Genomic DNA, 15,505 nt, shown 5'->3' with positions numbered 1-15,505 from the left:
CTGACTTGCCTTCCCCCCACTTTTTTGCATCTTATAAAGCGAAAAATACGTTAAGGATTTATCCCATAAAAGGATGAATGGGTCCATGTGCAATCCACAAAAAAGGCGGATCGGACACAGATTCAAAATATGGTTGTGTGCTTGGGGCCTTAAATAGTTAATGCTATCACCGATAAGATGGCCCCTGTGTACAAGTGAGCTCCGAAAAAGAAGGTATTTAAAGGAAGTCTGTCACCTAACCTGAGCCTTTTAGACCGCTCAGATCAGGTTATAGACTCCTGTGCCCTCATCACAATGGTACCTTTATTTGTTCTGTTCTCCGCTGAGATCTTCAAAAAAGATGTGTCGGGATTCGAACCCGTGACCAGCCACATCCCAGGCGGTAGCCCTGCTTAGGCTACTTTCACACTAGCGTTCGGGTGTCCGCTCGTGCGCACCGTTTGAAGGGGCTCACGAGCGGCCCCGAACGCATCCGTCTGGCCCCAATGCATTCTCAGTGGAGGCGGATCCACTGAGAATGCATCCGCCTGCCAGCGCTCAGCCTCTGCTCCGCTCAGTGAGCGGACACCTGAACGCTGCTTGCAGCGTTCGGGTGTCCGCCTGGCCGTGCGGAGGCGAGCGGATCCGTCCACACTTACAATGTAAGTCAATGGGGACGGATCCGCTTGAAGATGACACTATATGGCTCAATCTTCAAGCGGATCCGTCCCCCATTGACTTTCAATGTAAAGTCTGAACGGATCCGCTCAGACAACTTTCACACTTAGAAAATTTTCTAAGTTTTAATGTAGACGCATCCGTTCTGAACGGATGCAAACGTCTGCATTATCGGAGCGGATCCGTCTGATGAAACATCAGACGGATCCGCTCCGAACGCAAGTGTGAAAGTAGCCTTACTAGGCTACCGTCCTCTCTGGACATTCCTCCCTGAAGCCTATTAGTTAACCTCAGTCTTGCCAAGCCTTGCTCATTACCCTTGATTCCCCACACCTGGTACTTCCCTATATAAGTCCAGCCCCTTGCACTCCAGTTTGCTGATTATTGAGCTCCTGAGCCTTGATCAAGCTTCTCCTCATCTGCTGCTCTTGTTACTATTGAAAGTCCACTGCTGACCAGGAATTGCCTACCGACTACTCTTCTGCTTGTCCCTACCTACTGAACTGCTACCACCGTTGCCATCCGGATTGTCTGACTACGCTTACTGCCGCCTGCCCTGACCCACCGCCTGCCTACCGACTACGCCTCTGCCAGACTTCCTGCACCTACTACCTGCCTGCGGTCCTTGCCACTGGGCTCCACTCCTACCTCCAGCCAGCGGTCCTCTGACTCAGGTGAGCCTGTAGGACTGTTACAAGATGACAATTACTCTTACCGGTAATTTGATTTCCTGTAGCCTCCACAACGGCACTGATAGGAGCTTGATCCCGCCTCCCAGGTACGGGAAACAGCGGAAGCCCAAATAATATAACACCCTTCTCCTACCTACTCCAGTTAATAACAGAGAACCGAAGATATTTCATAAACATACCAACATCATATGAACAAATACAATCTGTGACTTTATAGTCTTTTTTGTTTTGTTTTTTAGGAGGGGGGGAACCCAGTGCCGTTGTGGAGGCTACAGGAAATCATATTACCGGTAAGAGTAATTGTCATCTTTGCCTAACGCCTCTACACCGGCACTGATAGGAGATTATTAGAGTATAATTTTTCTAGGGAGGGACCACAGCCGAAAGGACTTTACGACCAAATGCCAGATCCTGGCTAGAGTTGTTGCGATACCAAATTTTTGATTCGGTTTCGATACCATGAAAAAGTATTGCGATACTCGATATCATTCGATACCACGCGAAAAAAATAAACAAAAAAAGCCACGTGCATTCCTCATTTTTAAAAATGGCGAATCGCGCAGTTTTTATTTTATTTTTTCTGTTCCGGCATTCACCACCTAGATTTTTTTTTTATATTTTAATAGTTTGGACTTTTCTGACGTGGCGATGTAATATGTTTATTTATATATTTTATATGTGAAATTGGGAAAAGGGGGGTGATTTATACTTCATATTTTAGTGTTTTTTTTTTTTCACTTTTTATTTAATAACTATTTCCCCCCTTAGGGGCTAGAACCTGGGATCTTTCATCCCTTTTCCTATTCACCCTGATAGATCTCTATCAGGGTGAATAGGACTCCACACTGTCCCTGCTGCTCTGTGCTTTGTGCACACAGCATCAGGGATGTTACCATGGCAACCAGGGCTTCTGTAGCGTCCTGGCTGCCATGGTAACCGATCGGAGCCCCAGGCTTACACAGCTGGGGCTCCGATCAGAAGCTGCCACTGCACCACCAATGAGGGGGAGTGGAGAGGTCCCTGTGGCCACTGCCACCAATGATTTTAATACTGGAGGGTTGAGAGGGGCCGGCGCACTGTGCCACCAATGATTTTAATGGGATGGGGGGATTGAGGGGGGGGGCACACTGCACCACCAATGATTTTACCCCTTTATACAGGAGGCGGGTACTAGCAGATCAGCGGCAGTTAACTGCCGCTGATCGCAGCTCCCTGTCAGGGGCAGGGTGCCGGCAATGCGATTCTGCTGCCGGCACCCGCCTCCTGTATGTGTTAAAGACTGACTACTGTATATGAGTCCAGACTTTCACTATTAGGCCACACAGAGCGGCGCCCAGCGATGTCTCAGCACTCACCATTTAGTCCTGGGCGCCGCTCCGTTCGCCCGCAGTGCCCCATTACTGTCTCCTCTCCTGCTCCACATGCTGCTGATTACTATCGGAGCGATGGGAGGAGACATCAGCTTCACTAGTGGGCGTTCCTTCTCCCTGGCTGTAGCGCTGTCCAATCGCAGCGCAGGGAAAAGGAACGCCCACTAGTGAAGCTGATGTCTCCTCCCATCGCTCCGATAGTAATCCTATCATTGGTGGCGCAGTGCGCCCGCCCCTCCTCCGCCCCTCTCTTCTCATTGCCGCCCCTCCTCCACCCCCTCTCTTCTCATTGCCGCCCCTCCTCCGCCCCTCTCTTCTCATTGCCGCCCCTCCTCCGCCCCTCTCTTCTCATTGGTGGCAGCGGCAGCAGCACAGGGGGAGGGAGGACAGCTTCCTTCTCCCCGTGCTGCTGAGAGAGAACATGAGCGCGCCGATAGCAGCGCGCTCATGTTCAGAGATACTAGACTGCGCAGAAGCGCAGCCCAGTATCGAAAAAACGGAAATCCCGGTATCGTATCGATACCGGGACAAAAGTATCGATTGGGTATCGAAATTTCGATACCCGCAACAACCCTAATCCTGGCTAGCTATAACATCAAGTTTAAAATGCCTAAAGAAAGTCATGGGGTTAAACCATGTGGCTGCCTTACATATCTGATCCACAGAGGCAGCCTCTCTTTCAGCCCAAAAGGTGGACAAAGCTCTCGTAGAATAGGCCTTCAACCCCAAGGGCGGAGAAACCTTTCCTTTATAGCAAAAGGATGATGGTCAGTTTTATCCACCGGGCTATTAAAGCTTTAGAGGCTCCAAGACCTTTATTTTTTCCTTGAAACTGGACAAAGAGATGGTCAGACTTTGTAAAAGATTGCTGGTTGTAAGATGCGTCTCTTGGAGGCACAGGATTTGTGGGCTGTGATTCCTAATAAAAGCTAAAACCATGGATCTTTTTTGAGGTGTACCCAATCCCCTAACATTCCATAATAAGATTTTTAATTCAGCTATGGAATCCTGGGTGTAAATATAGCCTCAAGAGTGAAATATGATGTAGTGGGTATATAATAGAACAGTAGTGCAACATAAAAACTGTAGCTAACGGAGATATCATAATAGTTATCCAACCTAGTAAACCTATAAAACTATCTTAACTTTGCGTGTTGGTAACTGTAAAAATATGTCTGGACCAGTGTCTTAATCCAGAGTAAAGATCAGTTGTACCTGGATGCCTCTGCTTGCGGTGAAGGATGGCAGAACCATGCAGGCCGCGACCACAGTTACGATGTAGCCATTTTAGTGCATTCATGCCAATATTAAAACCCCTTATATCAATATCTAAAATGAATCTATGCGTTAACATGAAGCTGCAACTGGATAATTCTATCACATTTCAACTAAGCCAAACCAATCTAGTAGAATACTCAGATGATCAGTCCCTGAAATTTTCCATGTCTCTTCAGCGTCTTGGAGATCTGTGTCGTAGGTTCATCCACGCAGAGGCCTCTCCCAGCGAGTTGAAGAAGACCGGTCTGTCTCCGTCCACTACTCTGAGTCTTGCAGAATAGCCCATGGAGTAAGGGATGTTGGCCTCTCTCAGTCGTCTTTTGACATCCATAAAAATGGTGCGTTGTTTCTGCAGTTCCATGGAGAAATCCGTAAAGATGGAGATTCTAGTACTATCAAATTTGATTTCTTGCCTCCTTCTAGCTAGAGCCAGGATCTTGTCCCTGTCTTTGCAGTTGAGGAATCTTGCCAACATGGGGTGAGGTGGGGCCCCTGCCGGGGGTGGTCTTGCAGGGACTCTGTGGGCACACTCCACCGCGTATGCCTGGGAGAAGTTTGCATCCGGGAAAAGTTCATTCATCCATTTTTCAATGAATTCATCCGGTGAGCGACCCTTTGCTCTTTCAGGCAAGCCAATGATTCTGATGGTATTTCTGCGGAGCCTGCTTTCTAGGTCATCTGCTTTCTGTTTCCAGGTCTCCGCTTTGGCGTTGAGATCAGATATAGCTCTAGGAACAGTGGCAGTGGTGTCTTCTATGCGAGAGCTACGTTCTTCGGCGTGTTGAACCCTCTCTCGCGGATTATGCAGGTCTTGGCGCAATAGTCCCAAATCTATCGATCTCATCTAATTTCCCTGTGAGGGATGTCTTACATGCGGTGATGGCTTCTAGGAAATGGGTGGATACTTGCTTGAGAGTGAGTTCTTCAGTATTCTCCTCTGAAGAAGTTATATGAGGTAGTACATCGGTTACAGTACTTGCTTTGATATTAATATTACGCTGAGGCAAAGGCATAGCTTCCTCGGGTTGTCTAGCATATTCTCACAATTTTTCTGCAGCGCTTTGTGCTTTCTGTGGCCCCATTGTTGTATCAGGATATTGATTAAAATATAGTATATTGGGTTAATTTCAGTGCTCTGAATCGCACTATTTGGATCCTCTTGTAGTGCAACTGCTGCTGATATTCTAGTGTACAGTCCAAGATGCTACTTTATCTTTCTTATATGCCCCAGTAGGCAAGCTGTAAATATTTAGTATAGATTAGTACCACCAGTGGCTGAGGTCTAAAGCTTATGACCGGTGTGTGCGGTGCAGGGAGGCTTTGATGTATTGCTGTTATAGGAACTTGCAGCCAGCAGAGCTCCCTCCCCCCTCCTTTCACTGCAGGGAAGCCGCTAAAATGGCAGACTAGAGGGAATTTGCCGGGGCTCGTGGGTAAGTTCGGGCTCTTCTCTACCCACCAGATAGTTTGCACTCCGATTCCAGTTTCTCCCCTGTACCTCACAGTGCTTGTGAACGCTGTTATCTGGCCGCCGTTTGCGCTTCTCTTGTGGTGCACGTGTTACTCCCGGCGCGACTCTCTCCGCACTCCCCACGGCGCAAGTGTGGTAAGGGCACTCTTTTTGTGGTCAGTGGGGTTTAATCAGTGGTCCACCGTTCCTCAGATGGCCGTAGTTTTTCAAGATCTGTACTGTGGGTCTTGCTGCGGAGCTCCTCTCACACAAGCACAGCCATCACGGCTGTTGGCCACACACCCCCGCCATATAGTTTTTAATAGAAAATTTGTATCCTCAGGGGAACATAACGGGCGACTGGAGCTGTCATCAGAGGAATCAGAGTCCCCAGAAAAAAGTTATCCTTCGTCAAAATCAATTACGTCCGGGGACGGATCCACCGATTTTGAAGTAGACGGATGGGGAGAGGCGGGTGCCATACGTTGGTCTATCGCCGAATTAACCTTATCCCTAATAAGGGTTCTAAGGTTTTCCATAAATGATGGCGACTCTTTCAGTGCACGGTGGACATAGCAGATTTTTACTAGCAGGGGGAAGGCTCTTTCTGCACATAACACATTACTTTTTTGTAGATTCACCACCCGTGAACTTTGCAGGGCCAGCTTCTCTTACTTAGAGAGTACATACATTAAGTTAGAAAACTAGACCCAAAGGGAGAAGCAACACCAGCACCTAGGTGGTGAATATGGGAATCTAGATGGGAAAACACCAACCATCAAACCCATAACATACACGGAGGAGGTCTCTTACCGGGATGAGGGCCTTATTGGAATCAGCAGATCTGCGTGGGGCGTCAGCATCAGCGGAGGACATCCTGGCTATTCTCTAGAGCAAACCGCATCTTCCTGGGATCGCAGAGCCATTTTTAAAGAGGACCTGTCACCGCTCCTGACATGCCTGTTTTAATAGCTTCATGCATTCCCCATGTAATAACAATCCTGGAGCATCTATTCTTATGGCTCTATGTTGTGCCATTCCTTTATTATTTGTACTAGAAGTTATGAATGAACAGTGAGCAGTCTGCAGTAAGGGAACCGAGGGGTGGTAACCAGTTGGGGGGTGTAACTGCACAGACTGACTGTATCCAATCAGTGCTGACATTGTCAGACTGTACAGGCACACACCCTCAACTTGTTACCACCTCTCTGTACCCTTACTGCAGACTGCTAGCAATTCAATCATAACTTCTAGTAGAAATAATAAAGGAATGGCACAACATAGAGCCATAAGAATAGATGCTCCAGAATTGTTAGTACGTGGGGAATGCATGTAGCTATTAAAATAGGCATGTCAGAAGTGGTGAAAGGTCCTCTTTAACCCCTTAAAGGGAACCTGTCACCAGGATTTTGTGTATAGAGCTGAGGACATGATTTGCTAGATGGCCGCTAGCACATCCGCAATACCCAGTCCCCATAGCTCTGTGTGCTTTTATTGTGTAAAAAAACAGATTTGATACATATGCAAATTAACCTCAGATGAGTCCTGTATGTGAGATGAGTCAGGGACAGGACTCATCTCAGGTTAATCTGCATATGTATCAAATCTGTTTGTTTACACAATAAAAGCACACAGAGCTATGGGGACTGGGTATTGCGGATGTGCTAGCGGCCATCTAGCAAATCATGTCCTCAGCTCTATACACAAAATCCCGGTGACAGGTTCCCTTTAAGGACACATGACATACCGGTACGGCATGTTTCCCGAGTCCTTAAAGAGGACCTTTCACTACTCTACAAACTAAAAACTAACTATATCAGTGGGCAGAGCGGCGCCCAGGGGTCCCCCTGCACTTACTAGTATGCCTGGGCGCCGCTCCGTTCGCCCGGTATAGGCTCCGGTGTCTGCGCTCCCTCTGTTGTACTGGAGTGATTTCTTGTATGAGGCGTGTCCCTTGCTGCAGCGCTGGCCAATCGCAGTGCACAGCTCATAGAAAGTAATAACAATTTTTGTAGGTATTACTATGTATTATAGAAGTAGAGAAATTAAAACTTGGAAATTTGCAATTTTTTACAAATTTTTGGTAAATTTGGTATTTTTTTTAGAAAATAAAAATGATTTTTTTACTTCATTTTACCAGTGTCATGAAGTACAATATGTGACGAAAAAACAATCTCAGAATGGCCTGGATAAGTCAAAGGGTTTTAAAGTTGCGTGATGACATCAGCCGCCGCTAAAAGCGCGACCAGTACTAACGGAGGAAGGGCAATGCAGCGTGCCTCAGGAATCCTCCTGCCCACAGAGGATTCTTTCTGCAAAGATGTGCAAGGCTTCGATCCCCTCTACCCAGAGGCAGGAACAGCCCGGGATGCCCAGCGCAGAACTTACACCAAGGGGCAGAGAAGGAGAGCCCACGCTCCACCCAGAGCCTCTGTCTCCTGCTCAGCCCTGATGGATGGATCCTAGGCTTAGCGCACCAATCTTCCAGCCAGGGCACTGGCAAGGCTTCCACCTATCCTGAGGGACAGAAAAGAACAACTGGAGTAGGTGTCTTTATTTAGGCTTCCGCTGTTGTTTCCTGTCCCTGGGAGGCGGGATCAAGCTCCTATCAGTGCCGACGTGGAGGCATTAGAGAAAAGAATTTTTAAACTTATGTTAATGAGGTTCGGAAGGTGCCCAGGGGCGGAGTTACTGCAGCAAGTGCCCAAGCCCCTCGGCGATGTGCCCAGAAAACCACACCTCTTTCACCCATCTGGCCCGCCCTTGTTTTCTATTACCTTCTCCTGTCCCTCCCAGATATCGCGCCTGCGCCGCTCCACACTTATCTCGCACCTGCGCACTGCTGTGCCCATTATGGGCAGAGGAAAAGGTAGCAGGCTCGAGATCTGGGAGGGAGAGGAGGAGGTAATAATAGAAAACAAGGGCGGGCCAGATGGGTGAAAGAGGTGTGGTTTTCTGGGCACATCGCCGAGGGGCCTGGGCACTTGCTGCAGTAACACCGCCCCTGGGCACCTGCCGAACCTCATTAGCACAAGTTTAAAAAGTCATTTCTCTAATGCCTCCACGCCGGCACTGATAGGAGCTTAATCCCGCCTCCCAGGGACAGGAAACAACAGCGGAAGCCTAAAGACACCTCCTCCTACCTACTCCAGTTGTTCTTTTCTGTCCCTCAGGATAGGTGGAAGCCTTGCCAGTGCGCTGGCTGAAAGGTAACATTGTAATGAGGGCACAGGAGTCTAAAACAAATTGCGGAACGGGTGCGGACCCATTCATTCTCTATGGGGCAGGAATGGATGCGGACAGCACACAGTGTGCTGTCAGCTAGGGGTGGGCGATATGGCATAAAATCTATATTGCGATATAATTTGAAGCATATGCAATATATTATTTTCTTCTGTATGTATACAAAAAATACGAATTAATAAACCTTGCAAGAAATTTTTGGAGGGAGCAGTTTTTGGCTATCTTCGTATTCCAAAACGTGCTTCACTTTGAGGTGATGAAACAAATTGGTTGTATTCCCTCTCTTTGCTATTATTGTCGCCAGGCATAGTTTGCAGATTATATTTTTCTGTTCCACAGCCGACCCCTTAAACCCAAACCAGGTCCATATGCTAATTGCTTTCTAAAAACAATATTTTTATGTGCCTGTGGTATAGCAGATCATCAGCCCCATGCCAATTGCCATCATCAGACATGTCCCCCAGAGCCAGTGCCATCAGCCCCATGGCATTTGCCATCATCTATCAGACTGTCTGATGATGGCAAATGCCATGGGGCACTGATCTGATGGCACTGGCTCACTGGGGGACACATGTCTTATTCAGACATGTGTCCCCCAGTGAGCCAGTGCCATGATCAGATCAGCGCCCCATGATCAGACATGTGTCCCCCAGCATTTGCCATCATCAGACTCCATGTGTCCCCCCTGCTATATATTCAGACAGAGCAGCCGGTCTCAGTGCCATCAGAAGATGATCAGGTTCTGGCCATCCTATGCCAAAAGATCCTTTCCTTATCCACTCCCACCCACCCCCCCCCCCAACCCCGATCCTCCAGCAAGAGTCCCCGTCCCCCCACAAGAGTCACTGTTATTATACTTACCTTTCCTGCAGGGTGCTCGGCAGCTGCCCGCTAATTGAGTCCGCAGATGTGGCGTCTTCTTCAAGCACTGGGCGGGATGTGACTGACATCAAATACAGCGTCAGCGAAGCGGGCTGACGCTGTGTGCACGCCGGCCCTGGCCAGTGCAGCGCGGTGCGGAGTAGGTCATATCGCGGGGCGGTGATATAGGCAATATACACAAAATCCATATCGTGGCACATATCATATTGCCAATATCGCCCACCCCTACTGTCCGCATTTCCGGAGTGCGCCCCCGATCTTCCGGTCCGCGGCTCCGGACTAGAATAGGCAGTTCCATGGGGGTTGCCGGCCGGGTTTATTGCGGATCCGTAATACACTACGGATGTGTGAATGGGCCCTTACTAAATCTTTTCCCACAAAAGGATATCTCAAGCTGCTCAGCTCCTCCTGCTCTATAAGATGCTGCTTGCAGATTGAACTGCATTTTGCAGTGACCGGTTTAATACATTTGACACATCTTCAGACAGTCTGTGTGCCAGGTATTGAAATCTACACCAGCTATGAACTATGATGTATGCCAGTTTCTGACGCAATGATCGTAAATTAGGTCTGGGGAGGCCACTTTTTTCACCAGTTGCGCGAGAAGTGAAAGGTCGGAAATTATGATGTCCGCCATAATGTGCAACTCGTTTCTGAAACAAAAGTGGTGTAAAAATGTCACAAATGTCCCTCTAAGACTCAATCAGCAGTGCTAAGAAAGGCCCAGGCCTTAATGTCCATTTAAAAGTTCTGCTCTCCCCGAGAACATGTCAGAAGAGCGGTCACTATACGCTTCACGGAAAACAAGAGGCAAAATGCAGCTCCTTCCTGTGTCGCCCATGACTTCTGGATATTTTTTTTTAATTAAGTAATTTTTTAGACTTCTGGATATTTAAGAGCATCCTGTCCATTTCCACACTTTCCTGTGGAGTCGACCTCTCTTCCTGCCTGAGGGATACCAGGGCTGACATGGTACGTACAGTGTATAAAGGTCAGGGCTATACTGTGGGGCAACATTTACTATTCCCCCTCTGCGCTGCCGTAAGATATGCCTAACTTATGATGAGGCGTGCGTCTTGTTATAAATTCGGCGCATCTATGGGGGTCCTTGCGCCTGCCCCCGGGTGGTGTCGTTCTTGGCTTACATTTGCTCCTGTTTCCAGGCATAAACAGAAGTAAATTTGCCGGGGCTGGAGGCCTAGCCCCTGTCACACCCAACTGGCGTACAAGGCGCAAAACCAGCGTGTGCCAAAATTGTGTTGCACGGCTGGACAGGAAAGGAGACTTTCTAAAGTGCCATTAGTAAAGGGGCCCCAGTAACTTTAGTCACATCTAATGACACGACCTGATAGACACATTTAAAGGCACAGCTCTTAAAGTGGTTGGCCCATCTCACACGTTGGTGGCATACCACTAGGTTATGTCAGACAGATGTGGGTTCCACCTCTCCATTCACCTCTATGGGGGTCCAGTGCTTGGCTATCTTGGGCGCTCCCATAGAAGTGAATGGAGCGTGGTCGTGATATACCACCAACGTGCGAGACGGATCTACCCCTTCAATGTAATACATGTACGACTCCAGCTCACTAGCAATATGGATCATCAGCCAAATCAGAGTGATCAGAGTCACCAAGTCGCAGACAATTGTACGTCACATGACGTGTGGGCAACCAAAGCCTGATCATCAAAATGAAATACATTCTATCTGAATGGTGCAGTAACATGGAGGGAACACCCCCTAGAAGCAATGCTAGGGGATACCTTTATACTATATATTTCTGTTGGATATTGTACAAATCAGATAGGAAAATATCTACTGTTCCAGTGCCATACTACTAGTCCTGCGACATGGCCATGTTCATTAGCCCGTAAAGGAGAACTCTAACCCTGTACTACAGGACATTAATATCTGACAACCCACCGCCAATCAGCTGTTTCAGAGTAAGGGTCCATTCACACGTCTGTTGTTTCTTTCCTGATCTGTTCCGTTTTTTGCGGAACAGATCTGGACCCATTCATTTTCAATGGGTCCTGAAAAAAAAATCAGACATTGAGATCTGGTGCAGATCTGTTCCGCAAAAAACGGAACAGATCAGGAAAGAAACAACGGACGTGTGAATGGACCCTTAGGCTACTTTCACACTCGCGTTTGGTGCGGATCTGTCATGGATCTGCACAGACGGATACGCACCAATAATACAACCGTCTGCATCTGTTCTGAACGGATCCGTTTGTATTATCTTTAACATTGCCAAAACTGATCCGTCTTGAACACCATTGAAAGTCAATGGGGGACGGATCCATTTTGCATTGTGTCAGTGAAAACGGATCCGTCCCCATTGACTTACATTGTGTGCCAGGACTGATCCGTTTGTCTCAGTTTTGTCAATCGGACACCAAAACGCTGCAGGCAGCGTTTTGGTGTCCGCCTCCAGAACGAAATGGAGACGGAACGGAGGCAAACTGATGCATTCTGAGCGGACCCTTTTCCATTCAGAATGCATTAGGGCAAAACCGATCCGTTTTGGACCGCTTGTGAGAGCCCTGAACGGATCTCACAAAGGGAAAGCCAAAACGCCAGTGTGAAAGTAGCCTGTCTATTTGCAGTGGATGGAGCTGGTGACTCCATTCACTTCAGTGGCAGCAGTGCTGCAGTAACTAGCTGTGTTCAGTGCACAATGGACCAAGCCAGAGCTACTCTGAAACAGCTGACCGGCAGGGGTGCGGAGTGTCAGACTACTGCTGGTCCAATCCTGAAGATAGGCCTTCAATATGGATAATCCCTTTAAAGGGGGTGTCCCAAAGAATTGTTCCCAATACACATGATGGAGAGAAGTATCTGACTGGTGCAGTCCAAATGCTGGGACCCCCATCGAACATAAGACTGAGGGGTTGTGCATATGCACTGCTGTTCCAGTCCAATCTACGGGACTGCCATACAGAAGCAGTGCACCATGCTAGGCCATGGGGACTCTGGAAATACCTCTTCCAGGAATTTAGCACTGATGGTCCGACAGGCCTTCAATGTTTCATCATGGTGGTCAGCCACCAGGACCCCTGCCCATCAGCTCCATCAGGGGCTTTCCCTACATTGCTTACAGTGGTTCATCCTTACCAGTGGCTGTGGCAGCTTCTTGAATGGGATGAGCTGCACTACCAGGCACAACCAATCACATGGTTGAGATGTGGATGTCCTGGAGATCGGCCAATGGGACTGGAATGGTGCTGCTCACATTCACAAATGGGACTCACCATGGATATGTTCACACAGGAAAATAATATGCTCCACACATGTGAATGGGCATGATTTATGCTAACACTAGTCAGAGATGTATGACATTTCTGAACAAATCTATCATGTGTGCAGAACTGCCCCAGGAGAGGTGCGGCATGTAGTGAAGGGGAAATGACCGTACAAGGCCAGGCTGAGGCTACCTTCACACTAGTGTTTTTCCTGGATCCGGCAGGGTTCAGCAAAAACGCTTCCGTTACTGATAATACAACCATCTGCATCCGTTATGAACGAATCCGGTTGTATTATCTTTAACATGGCCAAGACGGATCCGTCATTAACTCCACTGAAAGTCAATGGGGGACGGATCAGTTTTCTATTGTGTCTGAGAAAACGGATCCAGCACCATTGACTTACATTGGGGATCTGTTTTGCTCCGCATCCAAGGACGGAAAGAAAACTGCAGCTTCCTGCACTTTGCTCTCCGGTATGGAGACGCAGCCAAATGGAACGGAATGCATTCTGGTGTACTCCGTTCAGTTCAGTTTTGTCCTCATTGACAATGAATGGGGACAAAACTGAAGCGTTTTCCTCCGGTATTGAGATCATATGAAGGAACTGAATAGCGGAAAAGTTAAACGCAAGTGTTAAAGTAGCCTGACACAGGAATGGTGGCAGCACACTGCGAACATGGCATGTAAATGGTCACAACACAAACGAGCTGCCAGGCCGACGGGCCCAGATCATAGGGGAGAAGACAAGCCATCACCGGACAGACACACTGTACAGCTGGCACCGGCACGGTCTGGAGCACTGCACAGCCATCACCGGCACGCCACACTGCCCAGCTGGCACCGGCACGGCATGCCACACTGCACAGTCGTCACCTACACAGCCCAGCACACTCGTCACTTACACGGCCCAGCACACTCGTCACCAGCACGCCACACTGCACAGCCGGCACCAACTAGAGCACTGCACAGCCAGCCACACTGCACAGTCATTACCGGCACACTGCACAGTCATCACCGGCACGCCACACTGCACAGTCATCACCGGCACGCCACACTGCACAGTCATCACGGTCTGGCGCACTGCACAGGCACGGTCTGGCGCACTGCACAGGCACGGTCTGGCGCACTGCACAGGCACGGTCTGGCGCACTGCACAGGCACGGTCTGGCGCACTGCACAGGCACGGTCTGGCGCACTGCACAGGCACGGTCTGGCGCACTGCACAGGCACGGTCTGGCGCACTGCACAGGCACGGTCTGGCGCACTGCACAGGCACGGTCTGGCGCACTGCACAGGCACGGTCTGGCGCACTGCACAGGCACGGTCTGGCGCACTGCACAGGCACGGTCTGGCGCACTGCACAGGCACGGTCTGGCGCACTGCACAGGCACGGTCTGGCGCACTGCACAGGCACGGTCTGGCGCACTGCACAGGCACGGTCTGGCGCACTGCACAGGCACGGTCTGGCGCACTGCACAGGCACGGTCTGGCGCACTGCACAGGCACGGTCTGGCGCACTGCACAGGCACGGTCTGGCGCACTGCACAGGCACGGTCTGGCGCACTGCACAGGCACGGTCTGGCGCACTGCACAGGCACGGTCTGGCGCACTGCACAGGCACGGTCTGGCGCACTGCACAGGCACGGTCTGGCACACTGCACAGGCACGGTCTGGCACACTGCACAGCCATGGTCTGGCACACTGCACAGCCATGGTCTGGCACACTGCACAGCCGTCACAGCCATGGTCTGGCACACTGCACAGCCGTCACAGCCATGGTCTGGCACACTGCAAAGACCCCAAGTGAAGAGACACAGCCCTGTATCTTGTCACAGACCCGCTGTATCCCATACCATATACTGGATGTGCTCTCCCCATTCAGCCCACGTCTTCCGCTATGTACTATTCACACTACAGCCGTCAGTATGACAGATGACGGGCGCAGCACACTGACGGGCAGAAGCACATCACGCACCTAATGACAGAGATCAGTAACCCAGAAGGGTCTTTGCTTTTGCTCATCTGTCCCCTGTATCCGGACATCTTCACGTTACTGCTTCCTCCTCTCACACCAAAACAGTCACAATGTACTACTGCGCATGCGCAACAACTACGTCAGCCGATGAGTCCACTACGTGCAGCCCCGTGATCAGTGTTCATTCTAAACCTCAAGCAGGCGCAAGGACCTTTCATGATGTCATGAGCATGTGACCAGTCACGTGTGTGGGAGGAGATTCTACACTGTGCTGCATGACTGTTGCATGTGGTGTGCTTGTACAGCTGTGTACTGTACTGACACACCACAGTCACTCCCAACCCTGCTCTAGACACACAGCACTGCACTGTATCCTTTACACACACAGCACTGTACTGTATCCCTTACACACACACACAGCTCTGCACTGTATCCTTTACACACAGCTCTGCACTGTATCCTTTACACACACACACAGCACTGCACTGTATCCTTTACACATAGCTCTGCACTGTATCCCTTACACACAGCTCTGCACTGTATCCTTTACACACACAAACAGCTCTGCACTGTATCCCTTACAAACAAAGCTCTGCACTTTATCCTTTACACACTCTGCACTGTATCCTTTACACGCTCTGCACTGTATCCCTTACACACACAGCTCTGCACTGTATCCCTTACACACACAGCTCTGCACTGTATCCCTTAC

General features: G+C 49.4%; 1 protein-coding gene across 1 annotated transcript in view; it reads right to left on the bottom strand.

Annotated features, from left to right (window-relative positions):
• Positions 1-14,910, bottom strand: part of EXOC4 (exocyst complex component 4) — a 533,336-nt gene extending 518,426 nt beyond the window's left edge. The window contains exon 1 of the mRNA XM_040413403.1: positions 14,794-14,910. Within this exon, the coding sequence (XP_040269337.1) occupies positions 14,794-14,861 (68 nt within the window). The 5' untranslated portion in view covers positions 14,862-14,910. The remainder of the gene's footprint in view (positions 1-14,793) is intronic.
• Positions 14,911-15,505: the final 595 nt, after the last annotated feature.

This window comes from Bufo bufo, chromosome 1 (genome assembly GCF_905171765.1).
Source record: "Bufo bufo chromosome 1, aBufBuf1.1, whole genome shotgun sequence".
Lineage (NCBI taxonomy): Eukaryota > Metazoa > Chordata > Amphibia > Anura > Bufonidae > Bufo > Bufo bufo.
Note: the sequence above shows the minus strand (reverse complement) of the source record. Positions and strands in the feature narration are given on the sequence as shown.